Source organism: Centroberyx gerrardi, chromosome 6 (assembly GCF_048128805.1).
Source record: "Centroberyx gerrardi isolate f3 chromosome 6, fCenGer3.hap1.cur.20231027, whole genome shotgun sequence".
Lineage (NCBI taxonomy): Eukaryota > Metazoa > Chordata > Actinopteri > Beryciformes > Berycidae > Centroberyx > Centroberyx gerrardi.
Window position 1 is genome coordinate 23,454,484 of NC_136002.1, and position 21,384 is coordinate 23,475,867.

General features: G+C 42.4%; 2 protein-coding genes across 2 annotated transcripts in view; both read left to right on the forward strand.

The window, feature by feature from the left end:
• Positions 1 to 93: 93 nt before the first annotated feature.
• Positions 94 to 2,707, forward strand: txndc17 (thioredoxin domain containing 17). Its single transcript, XM_071914642.2, has 4 exons — positions 94 to 370; positions 561 to 642; positions 1,719 to 1,794; positions 2,122 to 2,707. The coding sequence occupies exons 1-4, from the start codon at positions 226 to 228 to the stop codon at positions 2,188 to 2,190; spliced, it is 372 nt and encodes a 123-aa protein (XP_071770743.1). The 5' UTR covers positions 94 to 225; the 3' UTR covers positions 2,191 to 2,707.
• A 495-nt stretch (positions 2,708 to 3,202) lies between these two features.
• Positions 3,203 to 21,384, forward strand: part of nxn (nucleoredoxin) — a 52,101-nt gene continuing 33,919 nt past the window's right edge. Inside the window, exon 1 of the mRNA XM_071914644.2 lies at positions 3,203 to 3,681. Coding sequence (XP_071770745.1) covers positions 3,373 to 3,681 — 309 coding nt within the window. The 5' untranslated portion in view covers positions 3,203 to 3,372. The remainder of the gene's footprint in view (positions 3,682 to 21,384) is intronic.

Here is a 21,384-nt window from a genome sequence, read left to right on the forward strand (position 1 = left end):
CATTGGGTCTTTGTGGTTATTAAATTCAGGCAGCTGCACTGTCCCTTTAAGAACCTTTACCCAGACAGGAAGTAGTATCCTGTCAAGTTTGCTCCCGTCACGAGTATTTTTACCAGACTTCAGTGTTCAGAGACACCAGACAATAATTGCGCTTGCATTGATCAGTGCCTTTCACAACTCAACGTTTTGACGTCTGTGCATTTTTGTATTAACTCGGTCTAGATAATGGCCAATTACGAAGAAGTGAATGTGCGTGGCTATGATCAATTCAGTCAAGCTGTGTCTGACAGAAAAGGAAAGGATATTTTTGCATATTTCTCTGGTGATAAAGATGCTCAAGGAAAGAGCTGGTGTCCAGACTGTGTAAAAGGCAAGTTATTATTTTATAACTGTAAATGCATAGTCATGTATCCTAGAGAAACTTGCAGTTTCTGGCAGTGAGCTGCGTGCGCTGTTTAGTTTTTTAAGAAAAATGTTAACTACAATCGGACTGTAAGCTATTTAATACGTGCACTATATCTTTCAGTCAATTTTTAACAGATTTTCTCTTTCCATTTCAGCCGAACCAGTTGTAAGAGGAGAGATGTCGCACCTTCCTGAGGGCTCTGTATTCATCTACTGTCAGGTTGGAGAGAGGGCCTAGTAAGTCTGCTACTCTCGTTTATTCCCACATTTATGACAAAACGTTAATCACATCAAAACCTTGGGAATCACCCAGATGACAGGTGCTGTCACCAAACACTATAGCACACTATATACTGTAGGTGGATCTCACTTTACATTTTAGGCATGTAGCTGACTCACTTACCCAGAGCCACTTGTGCAATAGTAGAATAGTCTTAAATTCCTAGACAGCCAAAAGTCTTGTGTCAGTACAATGATCATGTTTGGTTTAGATTTTTACATTTTCAGAGCAAGTAAAGGAGGAAATATTATTTAGGGGGAGAGGAGGGAAAGGAAATGGGGTGAAGTGTTTCTTGAACAGATGAGTTCAGGTTTTGTCTGCTGTCCTGACTGTGAAGGGAAATAATTCTGCCATTGCTTCTTTGCATCTTCACAATCTTAATGAAATGTAATTATCTTTTGAAAGGCTCTGGTATATTACTGGCTAGGGATGGGACAATATATCGCAATACAAAAATGTGACAATACGAATCGTGGGGCAGAAAAAGGAATTGCAAACTTGGCTACATTTTCTGCTGTAGTAATCACAAATGAGATGCCTTGCCCATCACAATTTCACAAGCTCTCCACCCAAATTATATTATTCACACTTTGTAATGTCATTTTTAAATTGTTGTTTACATCATTCTAGCAAGCCAATGCCATTGCTAGAAAGATTTGTGGCTCAGAAATAAACATAATTCTGCACAGTCAGACTTTGTTGTCATTGAACCTTTGTTTGTTGCATCGTATCGTGGTTGTATGGAATCGTGAACCCCATATCGTGTATTGTATCGTGAGAAAGCATATCGTCCCATCCCTATTACTGGATATATACTGTGTGATAGACTACTGTGAAAGAGTCCAACAATCATAACTAACTGACAACTGTATATAGTGAATTCTGTATTATTTAGACTTGTCAACTTGAGTCCTTGCTCAGACACAATTTTAAGAAGCTGAAGATCCTCTGTAGCCTTTTCGAGCCCACTCTTTCAAATGTAGTATTACTGTACTGTATATATCAGCTGCCTAATGCCTTTTTCACTCTTCAGTTGGAAGAATCCAAGTAATGACTTCAAGAAGACACTGAAGCTAAGTGGAGTTCCCACTCTGCTGCGATACGGCACAGTAAGATTAACCTCCAGCTGTTTTAATTTGCTTATTTTACTGACATGGATTAGCCTAAGCCCAGTCTTATGTTTAATGTCTTACAGAGAAGTCCTTTGAAAATCTGATTTAGTTTAGGACAAGGCTGTATCTACACCAGTAAGAGCAGACCAAATGCTTCCTACAAGACCTCACATGAACTTCAGCTTCAACATTCACGGTTTCTTAGAAATTGATGCATACAAAAATGTCTCATGTTTTAATAGCCTTAGGCTGATCCAGGCAGGAAAGGTTCCTGTGTTGAACCAATGTTGAAAAGCCCTATATTCATGGTTCTCTTTGTTTCAGCCTCAGAAGCTGGTGGAAGAGGAATGCTTCAAAGCCGAGCTGGTGAGGATGATGTTCACCGAGGACTGAGGGACTGAAGGATCGTGCATTTCCATCATAAAGGATTCAAGATTTATTCACTGTTGTCTTACTACAAGTCTCATTTACCACTATTCAAATTCAGCACTACTGCATTATTGATATTATTGATAACCATACATACCATATTATAACTCTCAATGCAATGTGATGTCAATCAGCAACTGTTTTACAGTTTACAACCAATATAATGAGTCCTTATAATACACAACTATTTGACTTATTTTATACTGGAATATCTGCAAGAGAAATATGTAGGAGAAATAGAAAGCATACAAATTGGGTTGTTATGGTTTGAAATGTACTGAATCCTGAATTGTACTTGTGCTTGAATTGTACTTGGACAAAAAATAATTGTTTATTGACCAGTTTCCTCAAATGTAATGTCTAACACACTAGTTCAGAATGGGAATATCTATCTATGTTTTTTTGTTTTCAGTGTTTTCCTATGTGATTATGGTTGCCTTGCAGTAGGACTTAAATAAAATTTCACTTGATGTTGAACATATTTATATCAGCCGAGGTATTTCTCTACAATGAACACTAGGTGGCAGTCTGTCCATGAGAATGTGGGCTGTGCGTTTAGGTTTAGCCCATGTAGCTCTAGCTTAATATTGTGATAATTTGCAGAATTTCATTTAGCCTTTGTCTTATTGTTGAAACTCAGTCACATTAGGTTAATGTATTCCTACAATTTAATAGTGTTTTGTAATTGAGGTAAACCCCCGAATCCATGCTGTTTATGATTTGAAAAAAAATTGGATATACCACAAATAAAATCTGACATTAAAATATTTGATCTGCATTTGCTACGGTTAGGACGCCCCAAATCTACAAAGTATAACCTAGTTATAAAATAGCGCCGTTGTAGTATACTATAAGTAGGTGTCATGCTGAAAAGTGTGTGCTTTGGGATAAAGAGCGCAACCGCTGTTGCAGTCAGGGCGATAATATAACCGGAGCGCATTCCTGCACAGCGCTCACACCGGAGGGACGAGCAGCGGCGGATTACCGGGATCCAGCCGTCCACAGCGCTTCAAAGGGCTGGGAGCTCACCGAAAACCTTTACATTGGAGGCAGAGAGGGAGTCTGGGTTGTCGCCGAGCCTTGCGGTTTCATGCACAAGCGGTCTTGGCTGAAGGAAATATTGTGTTTTCAAGGACTGTAGCTGCGATGTCGGAGTTTCTGGTGAATCTACTCGGGGAGCGGCTTGTCAACAGTGAGAAAGCCGAGGTAGACGTGCAGTCGCTGGGCGCCAAGCTGTCCCTGGTCGGGCTCTTCTTCGGATGTAGTCTGAACGCCCCGTGTAAGCAGTTCAACGCCAGCCTGTGTGAGTTCTACAGCAAATTCAAAAAGACGTCTGAACATAAAGACAAATTGGAAATCGTCTTCATCTCGTCTGATCAGGACCAGAAACACTGGCAAGACTTTTTACAGGAGATGCAATGGCCTGCGTTACCTTTCAAAGACAGACACAAAAAGGTAAGATGGGCTGTGTGATGATGGTGAAGAGGCATAGTGCCAAATAAGTGGATCATCTGAAGATAGGTTTTCTGTGTCTAGTGGTCTGAAAACCCTTATAAGAGCCTTTAGGCCAAGCCTGCTTCGCCCTGCAGTACACAGGTGTATACGGATTAATTTGGGTCATGAAATATAACTAGGCTGGTTCCCACACATCTGACTTTCATCAGTAAAAAGTGATTATTAAAATTGTTAGTTTTCAGGAATCGTTTGTAGAAGACCTTTGTATTCCGTGAAACACAATTAGTTAGGCTATTGATCACACACACACGCACACACACACACACACACACACACACACACACACACACACACATACAACTACACTTGTATGTATTATAGTAGGCCTTCACACAAATTCTAATATTCTGGAGTCAATAACCTTGGGAAAAAAATAGAGGCAAGTGACTCAAATTGCATTTAACCTATGGAAAATATAAGAAGGGATCTGTGAAATGTCAGTAGTGTCCTGAAAATGATTATAGCGTTAAGCATGTCGTGAGAAATAGAGTTTTGTCATGTCTCTCCTTTGTAAAAAAGCTTTTTTAGAGTAACACATGCAGCCAGTAGGGAATGATTTATCTTTGCCTTAATTGTTTTCAGATGAGCTAAATGCAACAGGCCGGACATTCCCAAAATATGAAGTATTAATAAGAAAGGAAACAGAAGGCAAAACTTAATTTCCTTTTGTCATTGCTCTTTCCATTACCTAATATTATTTTTGTTGAAGGAATGTTTATAGGCATCTGAAATTTCAGCTCACGTTGTGTCTTCTAACACACAAAATCAAGAAACTGTGTTATTATATTGCATCATCCCAACTATCCTATTATTCAGGTTGCTGCATGCAGCCTGCACAGTAAAGGCCTGTTATTTTGGCATCATCTCTTTTACAGCTGTCCCTGATTTTCTAATTGTGTCAACATTATAGTGCTATCATCTTGTCATGAGTAAAAGGTTTGGGGCATTTTGAATTGTCTATACCAGTACTAAGAGTTTTCTTACCTATTAAGTAGGCCTATTTAAATATTTGCTTCATTTTGTAAAACATGACTGAACTTGAATTTTATTTTTCAAATTGTTTTTATATCTTACTTTCCTCTTCATTATGTTTTTTTAATAGTTAAAGTTTAAAGACTTTCCTTTTTACGAAATAGCCACAGAAAACATTGAGGTTTAAAAAAAAATATATAGCATCTGTTATTGTGTTAAATAATATGAATCTGGGCCATATATGTCTTATTACATATTTGATCGTACACTAGTATTGTGAGCAATAGATTTGTAAAGAAATTTTAGTGTTTATATTCAATCTTGCCCAGTTCCTTTGTTCAGAATTGAAACTGCCCTTCTAAAACCTACACAAGCACTAGCAAACATCTGGTGGATAAATAATGATTCCTTATAACAAATTAAAATGATATCTTGCAAAGGCTGCTTTCACCAGTTATCAAGTGATGTGTTTCTAATTGCATGTACATGAAGCTAAAGCTTTTAAAATGATAGGTGTGTGGGATGCTGTGTACATTGTGTGTGTTGCAGTTGTGTCGGTAGGAGGGACACAGGGAGAGCCGAGGTGATTTACTGAGCAGGATCTGGGTGGGCCATCCCACTGTCCTGCTGGCAGCATACGTCCTTTTCTCAAACCAAAATCTAAACCTTACTGCTGGGAAGGCACAAACAAAGCCTTTCTGCTCAGCTGTAGTTGCATAGGATCAATTTCAATTCAGTAAATGCTCATTTTGTGTGCAAAGTTAAATGCAGCTGTGGATTTAAAGTTGGCCAAATGGTGGTAATGAGGTTGGCTTTGAGCTGGATTTTGATCCTTTGCTTTTGAGGATTATGCCTGTATTTAGTTTTTTTTTGTTTGTTTGTTTGTTTTGGGGGGGTTTTGTAAAGGGGAGAAAAAAAAGATTTCTTAAAAAATAATAAAAATGAGAATAGTGATGGTAAAAGATAACCTAATTTTCTTTTTGCATTTTAATTGGACAAATGGAAACATTTTGCATGTCATATAATTTTTTTATATATATATATAAAACCATAATGTCCTAACACATCTAGTAAGCTTTAAAACTGGCTGTATTTCATCAAGTCTGTGTATTTCCTTATTCAGTCTCTGTCTATAGAAACCTACCCACTCTTATATAGGTAAGGCATGCTTTAGATTGAATCATTGTCCTTGTAATGTGTTTCAGATTGCCAATGATGGTTTCTGTTTCACTTCATTATGAGGTCCAGGCGTGAATAAGGGCTGACTGAGATGACAGAGGAGTGGGGGGTTGTCTCGGTGTCGTCTGGGGCGGAGCACAACCGTCGCCACACTGCAGCTTTATTGTGTTTTTAAATGCTTGTGGAAAATATCTGTGGCGTCAACATAGCCATTGCTCATATTCTTGTGCAGCCATTGACTGTCCTGGCCATGTGAGAATAGAATAGTGCAATAATGAATCTCATTTTTGCATAGGCCTGCAGTTTTGCTACTGTTTGGGGTTCATCCAACCTTTGGCCAATTCTCTCATTATAATACAGCAGTGAAAATTCATGCTCCAATCAGCAACTTCAGCAAGGTAACAGTATCGTACCTATGTGACCTCTCCAAAGGCAAGAGCATATTTACCATTTATTCAAGGCCATGTGTAGAATAATGCTGTTCCTCCTCTACATCCATTGTTTAATTCATGATGCATGCATGTCAGCGCTCAAATATTACATTAAGTTTATAGCTGGGTTCTCTGCAGTTATTTACATCGCTGCCGTTCTCCTGTCCACATGTTTTTGGTGTTTATCTCATGAGCGCCAGTGCAACCCTCCTGATAGGAAATGCTCCAACTGCAAGAAAAATTGATTTTATTTGCAGTTTAGGTAGTTAATGTTTTTCTCAGGATATTGTTGGCCCGTTAATTAGTTGCCTATTGTGTGGGGATTTGTGCATTTTTGGGGAAACACAGCATGGTCAACTCACAAAAAGGCACAAATTGTGAATGTATTAATTCCTTGAATATGCTAAAAAAAATATTTATCTTTTGAAAAGTACTGGGCCAGAGGGGAGAATTTGTGGTTTAATTAGGCTTGTCTAATTCAAGATGTTTGGACTGGAGAATCATATCTGGCAAGTCCTGCTTGAAGCATTTGAGGAAGTGTGAAGTTAGCTGTTGAACAGTTTGATACCAAAGTGTCTCTCGAGGAAGAGAGACGGCTCGAGATGTGCCCAGATCTGTGCATGTGAACATTGCAGTCATTGAGGAGTATCTATGTGTGCCACGGCGAGACCTAATTGGTGAGTGATGTTGACCTAGTGGAGGGCCGTGTTGATGTTGTGGGTCTGCGGAGACTAAGTGGCCCGCTCACCCCTCCTCTCAGGTCTGGCTGGGCTCTTGCTGTACTTGCTGCAAGCAGAGCTCATCTTCTGGCAAAGGATGCAATTTTTCCTCAATCGCCTCTTTCAGAGCCTCATCACTCGCCTAAGAGTCCCTTCATCCTCTCCTACTGTACCTCCCGTCTATCTGTACTCCCCCCCCCCCCCCCCCCCCACACACACACACACACACACACACACACACTTCCCTGCACTGATTTTGCTTTCTCCCACTCGAGGCTTTCCTCTTTTTCTGTTAAGGTCTCTCCAGGCCTTCCCATCGCTGGAAATGTTTGTTATTTAATCAGGAAGGGATAATCTTGCGGTACGGGAATGAAAAGGAAAGACTGGTGTTATTAACTGTTGGACCTCTACTCAGCTAATCTCATTTAATCTGTCCTTGAAGTTGAAAACAATGAATGCTGTCATGCACGTCTTTGGTGGTTTTGTTACCAGTATAAGGAGACTGAAAAGTCGAATTGCTCTATTACAGTGTCAATGAATTTCATCTAATTATTTCCATATGTGCATGCCTCAATTTGAAAACGAGAGGATAGTTTGTTACCAGACACTTTTGTATTCTAAGTTTTTTGGCTGCTCAGTGGGTCCCTGTTAATTTTTATTTCATGCATGAAACACTTCACAGGCTATTCCTTTTATTTTTTTTATATTTTCCATCCTTACACTGGCGTCACACAAAGCCCATTGAAGCTAAGGGATCAGAGCATTGCTTCTTAATGCCATATCCTCCAGTGTGTCTAAGGGGACATTCGGACAGCAGGTTTCAGTGAGTGGACGTCTGCCTGTTGTTGAGGGAGGCACAGCTGTCTGTGAGAAGAGTGTCCTGGCTTGCTGGCACTGCCTTACATGGACTTGTACAGCAGGAGCGGGAAAGTTCCGTGTAAATCAATTAAAGCCTTGCTTGGCCAAGTCTATGTGAAAGCCCGGCTCTACTAATGGGGGGGGAGAGCAAACTGTGACGCTGCCAGTGCTGCTCCTGCAGGATTCAGAGGGGGGGAGGATCACATCTCGGCGAGAGAAAAGGCCTCTTGTTCGATCCTCCTGGTTGGCGGCTCTGGGCTTCATGCAGCCCCCCAAGAGACGGGGCGCCCGTTCACTGGGCTCACTGCCACATCTGCGAGGGGCTTCAGAGAGGGGCTAAGGGTGCCTGTCATCAATATGTCGCCGATCTGATGAAAACTGCACCGCACCCTGCCCGTCATGTACCTCAGCGCTTTTGATTTCAGCAGAAGTGGCTGGGGAAAAAAGCCTGAGCTGCCGGTGATAATTCCCAGTTCTTGATCGTTTAATGTCGCATTTGGCTGGTGTTGACCTGTGTGGTTAGATGTTCTCTTCTTTGTTGTTTTTACTCTGACAGATTGGATGAATAATGTTGACAGAATGTGAAATTAGTGAAGCTACTGTCATGTAGAGCGTAAAGTCTTCTGTAGTAGCCAATGGAGAGCTTTAGAGTTAACTCTTATTAAGCTAATATTAGTTTTCTCACCATTTCTGTTCAACCTGGCCATAGACTGGCTCATGGAACAAACAACAGCAGGTGAAATGCGTCGTATCACAAGGACATCAGACTCAGTTCTTGAAGATATGGACTTCACATAATCTAACACTCCCCAAGTCACCAGGACATGCAAGCAAAAACTGATATCTGACAGACGGGTCTAAAATACCAGCTCTAAACATCAAAATCCAAAAGACAAAAAAGCATGGGAATCGATGTTAAGATCAATACTCCCATCACCACCGACAATATGAACCTAGAAGATGCAAATCACTGTATATGTATCCAGGATGTGTGGGATCCAAAGACAGCGACTCCATGCATGATGGGACCACAAGGCTCAGTAAAGGAAACCAAGCCACCAATATGAAACAGAATAGAAAAACCTCAACCTCAATATTTGCATCTTAAACAACAATGTTCTTGGTTGGTTCTACATGGCTTGGTATGCTGGAAAATCATTGCTGGAAGAACATGAAAAACATGAAACACTTAATGACATAGCACTGTGCTGCAGAATACTTGGAATATACAGGGTGATTACAATGTCCCCACCTCAGCTCAGGCCATGAAAGGACAAATGCGACGTCCCTCCCCCAGATGGTTAATTAAAGGTGGTGGTGATGGCTGGGTTATGTATGCAAACGTCAAACTAATGCACTCAATAGCAGTAGCCTTACAATAGACACTGACTTAGAAAAGAAAACCAGACCCATGAAGAAGAACGTTAAGAAGTGCGGCCTAACATGGGCAACTCTGCCAAAGGAGGCTGCAAACCATAAACAGTGGCTCTCTCTTGTGAATTCCCTATGTCCCTCAAAGCACAAAGAGGATTAAGTAAGTAGCGCAAAGTTAGCACTGAAACCAAATGCAAAGTGAGCTAATCCTTATGTCAAAGCCTTTGACCCTGGCAGATTAGATGACTAGTGAAACTGTGACCACAGTCAAACCAAAGCATCATTTTGTTTGAATATTTGAGGAGTTCTGCATCTGAATGAGAGAGCCAACGTTTGTGATCTGTAATTTGAAATTTTGAGTAATGTCAAGTGTGAAAAATTGGATATGTAGTAGCTGCCGCAGAGATTTGTAGTCACCACCAGTGTTTGTGCTTTTTCCTGCGTTTTCCATTCACATGCGTACATTTGGAGAACCAAAAAATCATTCTTCTAATGCAAGCACACTTCAGTGACGTGGACTCGGATAATTGAAATGTTTCTGTTTTCAAGGTTGTAATTGTGAAACTAAATTGTCGGCACAATACCTTCAGCTAGATAGTAATTGTGTTTAAATTACATGGCATGCACAACTGAGTTATTCCAATAGTGAAGCACAAACCATATGAAGTGCTCCAGACCTAAATTATTCTTTTTTTTTTATTAGATTTCACAATGTATGTGATTGGAGTCAGTCAAAAAGCCTTAACACTGGTGGTGAAAACTGGTTGTTTACTGATCAGCTGTTCTAATCCTAACTCATTGGGAGGGATTCATGCTAAAACATAACCAAATATTTCTGTGAGACTACAATATGTGATATAATTTTTAAAAATATCCTACATGTTACTACTGTAATTGCACCTTTGCTATTGTAATTACTACTTAGGTATGTATGTGTCACTTATTTATTTTTGATACATTCCATTTCATCCCAGGAAGTTTCATGTTAAACAAGCTCTTATTGTTGTGGTAAATTGACCTTCTAGAAACTGTTACCTTGACTCTGGGTTCGAGTGTCTGTGCCTGGCTGCAGTCCTGTAGTTTTAATGTGACTCTATTGTCCTGCAGCTGCGGGTCCTTGTTGCAGTGCGCCATGTTTGACAAGAGCTTATGTGAGGAATGTGGGCAGACACCTGCTCCGCTGAAGCAGTGAGGGCCAGAGGGCAAGGAAACAGTGTGTGTTAGTGAAGGCTGCGGACGCTTGGCAATGCCAACTGTTACCTCTCACACCGAGCTAGTGTTACTGTCTCCTTTCGCTGCCCATTGTGTCCTCTTTACTGAAGGATCTGTAATATTATGAGAGGCGACAATAGAGATCTCATTGGAGGTGAAGTTCAGGGGCTTAAGTTACCCAGCTGAGAGTGGGCGAAACAGTCGAGCTGTGTGTCTCGTAAACCCCTTCCCCGCTTTGCAACCCGATCTGTTTTTACTTCCGTTATCTGCCTGTAAACGACATCGCACAATAGCTGTAAGGCTGTGACCTCGGTCTGTGGTCCGTGAACCGCTGAAATGATACTCTGGGATTGGCTTTTTCTCTTTGTCCCCATATTCTCCACTCCAGCCATTCCTGGACTCTGTGCGGTTTCCAGCCAGGACTTTCCAAAGCAGAGTGACGTTAAAGATAACAGACGCGGCCCGTGTCTTCACCACAGTGTCTGCGGCAACACTCCGATGAGAACAGCAGATGATTCATCCGCTTACGTACATATTATCCCAAACCGGCCTAATTGGCACATACCTACCAGTCAAATCATCCAAACACATGCAGCAGAAAGTTCAGCATCCAATTGCTTGATTTTAATTTTGGATTCCTCTGATGACAGGAAAGCAGCTTAGACCAAGCTTCTTTCCATGGAAATAAACAGATGGTTATTATTTTATTTCATAAATCCATCCTCATTTGCTCTGTTTTTGTTTTTTTTTTCTTTCTTTTTTTTCATAGCGTTGCTGCCACATCCGGGTTAGTGTGGAAACATGGAGGTTGGTTTCTCCTTATTTCTGTGCTGAGTACACTTCATGGAAGGCTTGTTGTGCCGGACCCTCCCCCAGTCAGTCCTCTGGTCTCTAATTGCCCCACACCGCAGCTCAGCAGCCCTTTCCAACATAATAACAGCATAGCCGCCCCAGGGGCATCCTGCCATCCGGAGCTGTCTTTCGTTTTCCTTTTGTTATCTCTCCTAGATTGAATGTTGGCTCTTTGTGATTACCCAGTTTCCCCCTCCTCATCACCGCTGATCATGTGTCTTCCGGGCAGCATGATGCGTACATGCTCGGGACTGGTTTAAGAAATCTACAGTTATAGTGAATTTTCATCTTGATTACTGACAGACAATGAAACAAACCCTAGCTCCTTTTAGGATATCTGCTCCACCAGTGAGTGGCAGTGTTTATTTTATGTAAATTTATTCATAGTGTGAGAATTTCTATCTTGACAAGTTTCCCCATGGATGATAACCCTTTCGCTTCCGTGTGACCGCCTCCCTCCCGTGATGAAGCACCGTTGTGTATGCAAGGTGTAAATCCTCTCTCTGTGGCGTTTCCATCGAAGTGTAACTGCTCCTGCAGCTCCTGCTCCTGTCTGAAAAGAGGCTTGCTATACAAACAGACCCACTGTCTCAGCTTGTAGCCTGGCACACTGGCACACTGGCACCAGCCCCGCTGTCTTGCCTACAATTGAGCTGTTGCATGTGGCTGGGGGGGATTTTTCCCCCAACAACTGACAGGCGTTCAATGCTGCTGTCTGTAGCATAACCTAAATAATTTGGTCATTGATTTTGAACACAGCACAGATCTAACTGTCTTTCATTATTGAGAACAGCGCTATCTTTCATTTTTGATTACAGTTGAGATGTGTGTGTACAATGGGCTGTGGTGTGAGGGTGGGACTGGTATTGAAGAGGGAAGGAATGGGAGTTCAGTCGCTCCCTCAGGCAAAGTGTGTGTGTGTGTGCGTGTGTGTGTGTGTGTGTGTGTGTGTGTGTGGGGACGGAGAAAATGCTCCGCTCTGCTCTGCTGGGCTTTGTGGGACTTCTAAAGCCGCGTGACAGAAAGAGGACAGAACAGCATCCAATCCACATCTTCCTGGAAAAGACGATGGATGCAAGAAGCAAGTGGGGGGTGGGGGGGAAGAAAGAGTGTAAAGAGAGTCAATGGAGAGAGAGATGGAGTGTGTATGAGTTCAGGAGCTCAAAACAAGCAAAAATCTTGAGGGGAAAATGGTAGATTTGGACAAAGTTATCCCTTTATTTTTAGCTGAGAGACTTTTTTTTTTTATTATTCTTTATGAAATGCCTTGGACAATATTTTCAGTATGCTACATCTCAACAGTTGCTCTGTGACAACCCATCAGCATATTCACACACACACACACACACACACACACACACACTCACACACTAGACACACACCCGCCAACCCCATTCACTCATGACAGTGAGACTGAAGATGTTAAAGGCTCCTTACCTATGTCACTATGAGCACCAGAGGAAGCTGAACAATCTTAAAATCCAGAAATAGCACTTTGTCACAGTCTTTTATGACAGTTGAAAGAAACTTGCACTCCAGCACTCCATCTCCACTGGGAGAATAGCGAGGCTGCGATCAGGCCAAGTCACCTAATCGTCTTCATCTCTGGAGGCTCACAACCAATTAGCACTTCCAGTCCCCCCACCCCAAAAAAAAGCCCACTCCCCATTTATTTCTCACTTGCTGGTTCAGAAGTGTTTGTGTTTTGGGTGTTTCAAGGAATTCATACATGTGATTTTTATTTTTTTATTATCATTATTATTCTTTTTTTTTTTTTAACATTGCTGACCTCACATAACTTGGATTAGTTGGTTCTTACTGATGGCTGATCCTTGCTTTCCTCCAAGACAGAAGTGAAATTTACAGTGAGCTGTTAATCTCCAACGGGATAATGAGGCGGTTGAGGAAATATCATGTGTCTAATAAGGTTAGATGGCAACGCAGACAGCTTCCGGAAAGAATCTTTTCCATAATATCGAATCAGCTCTTTCACCCAGTCTTCATGGCATAGCGTGGCAGCAAGTCAAGAGTTTAACAGTTGCAGGAGGAACTAAGTATTTGCATCTTCAAACATATTTTATGTTTGTGCTCAGCAACTCAACGAGACTCGAAAATTTTGTTGCTAATTTATGTGCTGTCCTTGCATTACTTGGTGTGTTGCATTAAGAGAGAGTGGAAGATTGTGAAAAGAATTGAGGGGAGTCTGAGATATTCTCAGCAGATCTCTGGCCTGTAGTTCGCTCATTATTTTTATAATAGCCAGAGGGAAGTCACTTGGATTCAATTCTAGGTCCCACCAGCTCCCGCTCTTTCAGAAAATTGCTCACAAACTCGGATATTTGCATTTGGATTCACATAATGTGTTTCTGATTTCTTGATCATTAATCTAAATACCCCAAATAGTCTGCTGCCAGGTTTAGTCAATTTGCTGTGCCTGTGCTATTTGACACAACCACAGCAACATGCTCCCCACATAATTGCACATTATATCTACTTGGACAAATGGATATGGTAATATCCCCCATTGGCATCTCTCATAGTGTGTGTGTGTGTGTGTGTGTGTGTGTGCGTGCATGCCCACGTCACATGATCCGTTGGACACAGAACACCACATTCATAAGCCATGATTCAAGGCCACTGGTGGGCAAGCCGATCCAGAAAACAAATAATATGAATGCACCGTTTCCCCGTAAACTGAACATGCGTTTATATCATCAAATATATTCTATAAGCAAGCTTTGACAGGCTGTGCTTATTTTTTTCAGTTTGCTGATTAATATTTATGCTGCCACTCAAAGACTGTGCCAGAGGAAACAATATGGCCACTGTCTTTCATGGGGTACAACAGGTGTGGAATATCTTATCTGCCTGTGCCATTGATGTAACATTGGTGATGTATGATTTTTAGATAACAAATCAGTCATCAACGGCAATGGTGCACGGCAAATCAAATCACTCTGACATCTTGAAGTGAACGCTCCCCGCAAGACTCTTGAGTGAAGGAAATGCAAATATTGTCAAGAATATTTTAAGATATTCTTAAAATATCAAAACACATTATTGAGCATTTTCAGAAGAACAAAGCCATCATAATTTTATTTCTTTGAGGTGACAAAAGCTGCTCATTCAATGAAAAACTGGTGCTACAGACATAGTACAGTGAATGGTGAGGCCCAGCTTGTTCGATCACTCATCGGTGAGAAATGACATGGATTCTGTATACTGTACAGCAGCAACAGATGATGCATTGATGGCAGCCCATATGGAGGTATTGGCAATGCTGGTGTAACAGAGGGAAAATGAGAAGGAAGACAGAGTGATGCCAGCCATGACAGGATGAAAGTGTGACATGGGAGGTGCTGATTATCTAAGCGAGAGAGACAGAGGGATTCCCACTGATCACAGCGTCAGAGATGCAGCCTTGGATCGATGTTGGCAGTGAAGCAGCAGTGTTATTGTGGGCATGGAGGCTCTTCCATGTTTCTGAGGCTAGCTTGTGATAATGGCAACATACATAGCTGTCACATCCCATTGTGAAATCCATTATTGTACGTCTCTGTTATTCAGTGAAAACACTGCCGCATTCATTCCAAACATATTCCAGCCAATAGTTGCACTAAGGCATGTGTTCAAGTCTAGAAAACGCACGCACAAATCACGAACACACACAAATCATCAGACACTAGTGGTGGTTTGAGCGAGCGGACCCCCTGCTGTGGCCTTGCTGTGGCTTAGCTATGCCTCTGTGTTGGGGGCTAATCGCTGTTTTGATTAGTCTTTTTTTACCCAATCTGTTTGGACTGAGCGCCGATCCCACGGCCATGTTGAATGAAAGGGTTTATCAGCTTAAGCTTGTTGTAAGGAGCACGAGAGGTCTCATCTTTTCACTGAGGAAAGAGAGCAGCCCTCGGACACAAGTGTCCAGGCAATTAGAGACGCTGGGGCCTCAAAGAGAGATTACTGGCACAGAGAGTTGTGGCCAGCTTCTTTCTTCTCCGGCACATTGTTAACTCGGTGTTGAGCCACATGATGATTGGCTCTGTTCTCAGAGGACATTGCCGGAGGAGATAACCCGACGCAGTCATGGGGCTCCTATCAGGGGAAGATTCTTTGGATGCGGCATCAAATTATGGACTTCAAACTGTTGCTGACTGAATTATTGTTTTTCTACAGAGTAACATGGCACTGACTGTTAGGCAATGATCTGTCTGACAGCCTGATGCGGAGGGGCTAGGGCACATTTTCCCTCTGTTTTTATGGACTCTGAACACATAATGTGCGTAACACTTAGGGAGCATTTTGCTATACTAATGTGAACATTTTGAAGTTGAACTCAGTCCAACTTCCAACATGTTTTGGCTGGGTTCACTATGGAAACATAACATCAAGGTAGCATTGCAAGGCAGTCTGCATGCCAGGTAGCGGTCTGGGAGAGTGCGTCTGACATTTTCAATACTTCCAATCTTACGGCTACCTTTTTAAAACGACATGCCAAACCAGCACCAAGACAAAAATTACATGCTATTAGCAACATAGCACCTATTTTGTTCCCTAAACAATTAAAGGCAAAACCCCCTTTAGGCTCTTGTCTTCAATGTTTGCTTTGTTTGAAGGAAATTAACTCGCAGAAAGCATGTGAGCTTTAAAGTGAGACAGTTTCTGTTGATGTGGCTTCCAGCCTCTGAAGTGTTATATTGAGTCAGGAGATTGTGGAAGGACTGGGAGTCACAGACAAAATACTTAAGCCTCCCGCAGCTCCACAGCTCACCAGTATGTCACTCGCCACCTGCTCATTTGACAGTCCTGCTGGTTTTGGAACCAGCAGGTGTGCTCCTTAAGTCCAAAGGTAGCTGGTTCAGCTCTGACAGCCCAGGCTCTGTTGTAGTCTGAGCCTGGTTTTCTCAGGGCAGAATATAGACTCTTCTAAAATCATTAAGTATCATCCATGTAGCCCCATCAATAGCCAACTGTGTGTGTGCATACAATCGCCCACAGAAACTTGCAAAGCTGATGAACTGGAGCAGAATAAAGGCCAACTGTGGAGATGAAGGTTTCGTGTCAGGAATGTTAGTGTTTCTGCCAAGTACCTATTCCCCTTCTCTCTTTTCATCTATCATATAATTATGGCGCACAGCAAGAGCCAGAGGTATGTACTATGTTTTTAATGACTGAAAGGGGAATAAAACTGAAGAATGATTGCTGCAAATCAAAATGGGATTGTAGGTTTTTATAGTATGAATGATAGCGGGTTCAGCGAGGAAAGGTGAGAAGACCGACCCGAACCAAAAGGCAAAGCTTTGATCTGTGCTTCGCCGTCAAAGAGTAGTCCGACGAAGTTGAAAAGGGAATCGGACCCTACATGTGGAATCATTCCCCCTGCCGTCCACGTGTGGCCTAACCCCCTGAGAAGAAAAGCCATCGCCTATTCTCCATCACTTCCCCCCTCGCCGCTTTGTTGCTCCAGGTGTTCACCGTCTCAGCAGCCAATATGTTCAGCAGACTGATAGAAACCTTGTCCAAAAATACAGTTGGAAGAAGAGCGAGAGGGAGTCTGCAGAAAAAATATTTGCCAGAACTTTCTGTAAGGCTGTCAGAATTCTCACAGGTGCTTGATGAAACTCTCAGCTATGTTTCCTCATTCAGTCGGACCATTTATAATATACGGAAAGACTTGAGAGGCTGCGGGAGCGTAAGGGATCCTCGTACACTTTGTTGTGATGATAGGGGAAATCTGGGTTGGGATCTGCCAGTGGGGTGGAGATAGGTTCATAATGTATACTGTAATTACCCTCTCTAATTACTGGCATCAGAGCAGAACGATGAAATATCAAAGCAGCATTTGCCATTACTCATGCTAAAAGGCTATTATTGGTGGTCTTAGCCTTTTTTTTTTTTTCAAGGTATAGCCTCTCCCACAAGGCAATACTGGAGGATTTGACAGTTTAAAGTACAGAACAGTGTAATGTTGTTCGGAATAAAGATCTAGACCTTTTTTGAAGAAGGGTAATATAAGTAAGGCTGTCGATTTTCTGGTTTACAGGCTTCCCCTAGCATGTTCTTCCCTGACTTTTTTTTTTCTTAGCAACTGTAAGCAAAGCCAAGTTTAATATCTGGCATGACCTCAAAGCTGGGAATATTTCAGAGGAAAGCAAAGCAGTTTATGTAAGTTCATGGATAGAGATAACAGATTGCATGTCTTTTGTGGCCAGTTAGTTGCCAGTTTTGAGAAATGGGTGCACCACACATTGCAGTGGAATATTAAGTAATAATATAGTGGGGGTTTCATATGTGTGACTATTTTGAACTGGGTCTTCTGTGAGGCGTCTTTGCCAAGTGTGGTACATCAGAGTGTAGTGCCTTGAAATGCGTTCACAATGCTTTGACAAAATGGCAGAAGAGCATGTGCTGCTGAAGGTTATTGTAAATATTTTAAGTCCTTTGTCTGAAATGGGAAAATGGATTTGCAAGTTTCTCTCTAACACGCAAACACGCTTGGCCTTGCGAGTGTGGGCTACTGTTTGGTCTTATTTTATTCTGTCTCTGTCTCTTCCGTCTTTGGTCTCATTTTGTTCTGCAGTTGAGCAGGTAAAGCGTTCAGCTCCGTTATGTCTTGCTTCCTGTTGAGGGCGGTCTTTTCTTTGCTGTTCCCTCGCCCGTCCGCTTCCTTTCCGTTGTGATACCCTTGAGTTATTTTGGCCTTGAAAGCCAAACCTGCTGTCCTAGAATTCTCTTTTAATTAGGCTGCCTTCTCTTCCTTGATGATTCCAGTTTATGGCGTTGCCCACAGGATGTCAGAATCAGCAAGAGGAGTCCGTGGCAATCCCGTACCCTTCCTTTCTTCTTCGCTGAAAGGCTGCGATGAAACGAGGGAAGGAAATGGAGCATTCTCAAAGATCTGTACCACCTTTGATCTTCAAATTGCAGCCATTACATGTCATAATACACCATGTAAAATTCCTCAGATTACCATGCTTTTGATTTTCATTACCAATGTGACAAAGTGAAATGCATCTGTCAGACTTCGCTTTGATGTCACCATGCTATGATTATAAATATAACTTCTGATTTGGTACAGTATTTATGCCACACAATAACACTTTAATTGCTGCTCCTGCATAGTCTCATTATGCAAACATATACACTACTTCTACTGAATGATGGAAATCTGCTCCACTCGCAGCCAGTTATATAGATGCCGCAGGGAAATAAGCTGATTATGCCTGGTTTTGGGGTTTAAACTTAGTGGTACAGCCGAAAGTTACTATGGTTTGGGTTGGCACTATGTTAACATTGGGATTGGGAGTCAAGCCTCCTCAACAGAAACAACGAGGCTGGCCCTGCTGTTGTGTTTGCCATTGCTGAAGTGTGAGCAGCTGAAGAAGGATGCCAGCATGAGGACTGAAATAATTACTGCAGTATGCAAGCTTTGTCAACATAGTACAACTGCAGCTGTTTCCTTTGCTGTTGAAAGTATTTCAAAGGACGTAATGTAGGTCCAAGTATTTTTTTTTTCAAGCATGCAGGTCAGGCTGTAACTAGCTAGAAGGGATTTGCTGGACTGTGGTGCCATTTTGGAAAAGTAAATACAGTTAAAGTTTAATGGTCAGAGGCTGCGACACGGAGAGTGGGAACAGACACTTAAGTGCGGACAGGTCCACTTAAAGATTTATTATCAACCCGAGGGGATAGGACACCCACTCGTGCGCACAGACACCATTTAGCTCTTTTTTTTTTTTTTTTTTTTCGATAGACTCCACCCCCACAGCAGTGTCCTCTTCCCACCAACACAAAAGAGCACTGGAGAGCAAACTGGGTCAGGTTTCCTTTCGCTTATGCCATGTATTCCTTTCTCTCCCTCTTCATGTCACTCTTTCTCTCCCTCTCTCTGCAGTGCTTTTTACACATTTGATGTTTTGTCTCCTCCTCTCCTGTGAGGTGCAGGTATGCATAAAACTCCTAAACCATCCCTTTGAACTATTTAGTGACTAATTATTCTATCCTTAATGTGGAATAACGAAAGAAGTGGCTCTGTTTTGTCACAAATTTGTAGTGCTTTAGCAGCAACATTGTTCATGGCCCCAACTCAAGGTCTCTGATAATTGCATTTACAGGCTTGGTGGGTTTTGCCTCTCAGCAACATCCTCCTGCCCAGCCATTTCCCAAATGAGCAGCACTCTGTCATCCCAGCCTGCCAAACTCAGCCGCTCAAAAATGGAAACACTCCAATGTGCAATTTCTTTGGTCAAAATTGTGCTAAACAGGCAGTTCACCCAAATATGACTCCCCTCATAATTTTTTTTTATCCAGTAAATTTAAGTGGGTTGCCCATCTTCATAAATTCTTCTGTACAGATGGAGACTTATAGTGGTGAACAGTACAGCAATTTCACAGTCTTTATGAGCTAGGAGTGTATATTATTGTAGACCTGTATCTCGGTGTTTCCTGTTATTCATCAGGCCAGAGTCTCTGGCTGTGTTTCCCGAGTGTGTGCCACTCTTCCTGCACACTTTCTCAGGCTCTAACAATAGCCCCCTCGTTGCTGGCCCCCCATAATCCTCTTTCCACTCCCCCCCCCCCAACCCTTCCCAAACCCCTTCCTCCCTCCAACTTCTCTCCAGTAAGCCCCCTCTATAGGCCAGGCACCCCGCTGTGTTGTCAACATCAACCAATAACTCTGAGAGCTGCTGCAAATACGAATGTTTGGCAATACTGCAAAGCTGCTTATATGGAAGTTAAATACCGTAACTTTGACTTTGAAATCTTGCGAATCACTTCAAATATTTAGCTGAGGCTTGTTTGGGAACATAGGATGGTGAATTATACATGTGGGTCTCTTGATCCCCCAGTTTTCTCCACATTATTATTTTATCAGTGCACATTGATGGCAACCGGTGCGAGGAGTGTATGACTGCCCCTTTATAGACTCGGCCTTCAGGTTGACACAGCTGATCCGGGCCAAAGCTAGCTCCGCTCCCTCTCAGTTTGTTTTCCCCGGGGCCTCCAGGCTGCAAGCCGGCCCATCACTATAGGTTCCACCTCCTGATGCAACGTGTTTGTCATGCACTTGTTTATAGTCTGCTTTGATATCGCTCTATGTTCAACATGGAATCCCGACACGGAGACCGCAGGGACCCGAGCATGCTGAGAGGAAGAAAGGAAACGCTGAGAGATGAAAACAATGACTTGAGATGCTTTGTTGTTGCCTTCATCAAGATTTATTTTCTCGCATTGTGTTGCGTTTCTTTGTTGTGAGCCTGTAGACCTGAGATTTGAGTCATGTGAAATATTCTGTTTTTGTCAGAATCAACACAGTTTTCATTTTATGCTGTATTTTTTCCATCTGTTAATGTGCTGTATATATTTGTTCTGTAGCCTATTTGCATGTACACATGTGTGTATGTGTCACTGAACAGAGATCCTTTAGTGTGGACATTGTGGTTCTCATACGTTAAACATCTTGGTTTAGCTGTAGCCTCTTATCATCCAGGGGGGTCTGCAGGTCTTTTTTTTTTTTTTTTTTCCAAATAAGCAGATCTCTCTTCCACTTGCCATTGTAACTCTCCCCTGTTTTATTGCTGAAGAGATTCTTTCAGCTCGATTAAAAATGTAATTATTCACCCATTTATCCCTTTATGCATTAAACGTCCTTTTTTCTTCAATGGAATGGCAAGTGACGGGTGGTAATTGTAGATCAAGGCTGGGCGCTGGGGACAGGGGGTGGGGGCTGGCGCTGGGTTTCAGGCTTTGGCGGCCGGCTGGTCGGATCGTTGATGTGCTGTTAATGGTGGGAACTAAAATGGTCCTGCTTATGAAGTCAACCCTGCCTGCAGTGAGTCTGGCACTTTGCCCTGTGCCAACCGTACAAGGGCTGCTCTTTTCATTACAACCCTCACTGAGTGATTTCTGCCCTCCGCCCCACGCCGCAACAAGCGTCGGTGTCACTCAAGTTGAGTGAGAGGGAGCGCTGGAGGAGGGCCTGAAAGGCAGTGATACTCCAGAAATCCACTTCAAACAAACAATTGCAGCATGCTGACACATTGGGCTAA

What these genes read in the sequence shown, in the direction of transcription:
- txndc17 (XM_071914642.2), top strand. Translation starts at nt 226, where the DNA reads ATGGCCAATTACGAAGAAGTGAATGTGCGTGGCTATGATCAATTCAGT. An exon ending in GTGTCCAGACTGTGTAAAAG is followed by an intron (nt 371 to 560) that starts GCAAGTTATTAT and finishes TTTCCATTTCAG; the next exon opens with CCGAACCAGTTGTAAGAGGA. An exon ending in CTCTGCTGCGATACGGCACA is followed by an intron (nt 1,795 to 2,121) that starts GTAAGATTAACC and finishes TCTTTGTTTCAG; the next exon opens with CCTCAGAAGCTGGTGGAAGA.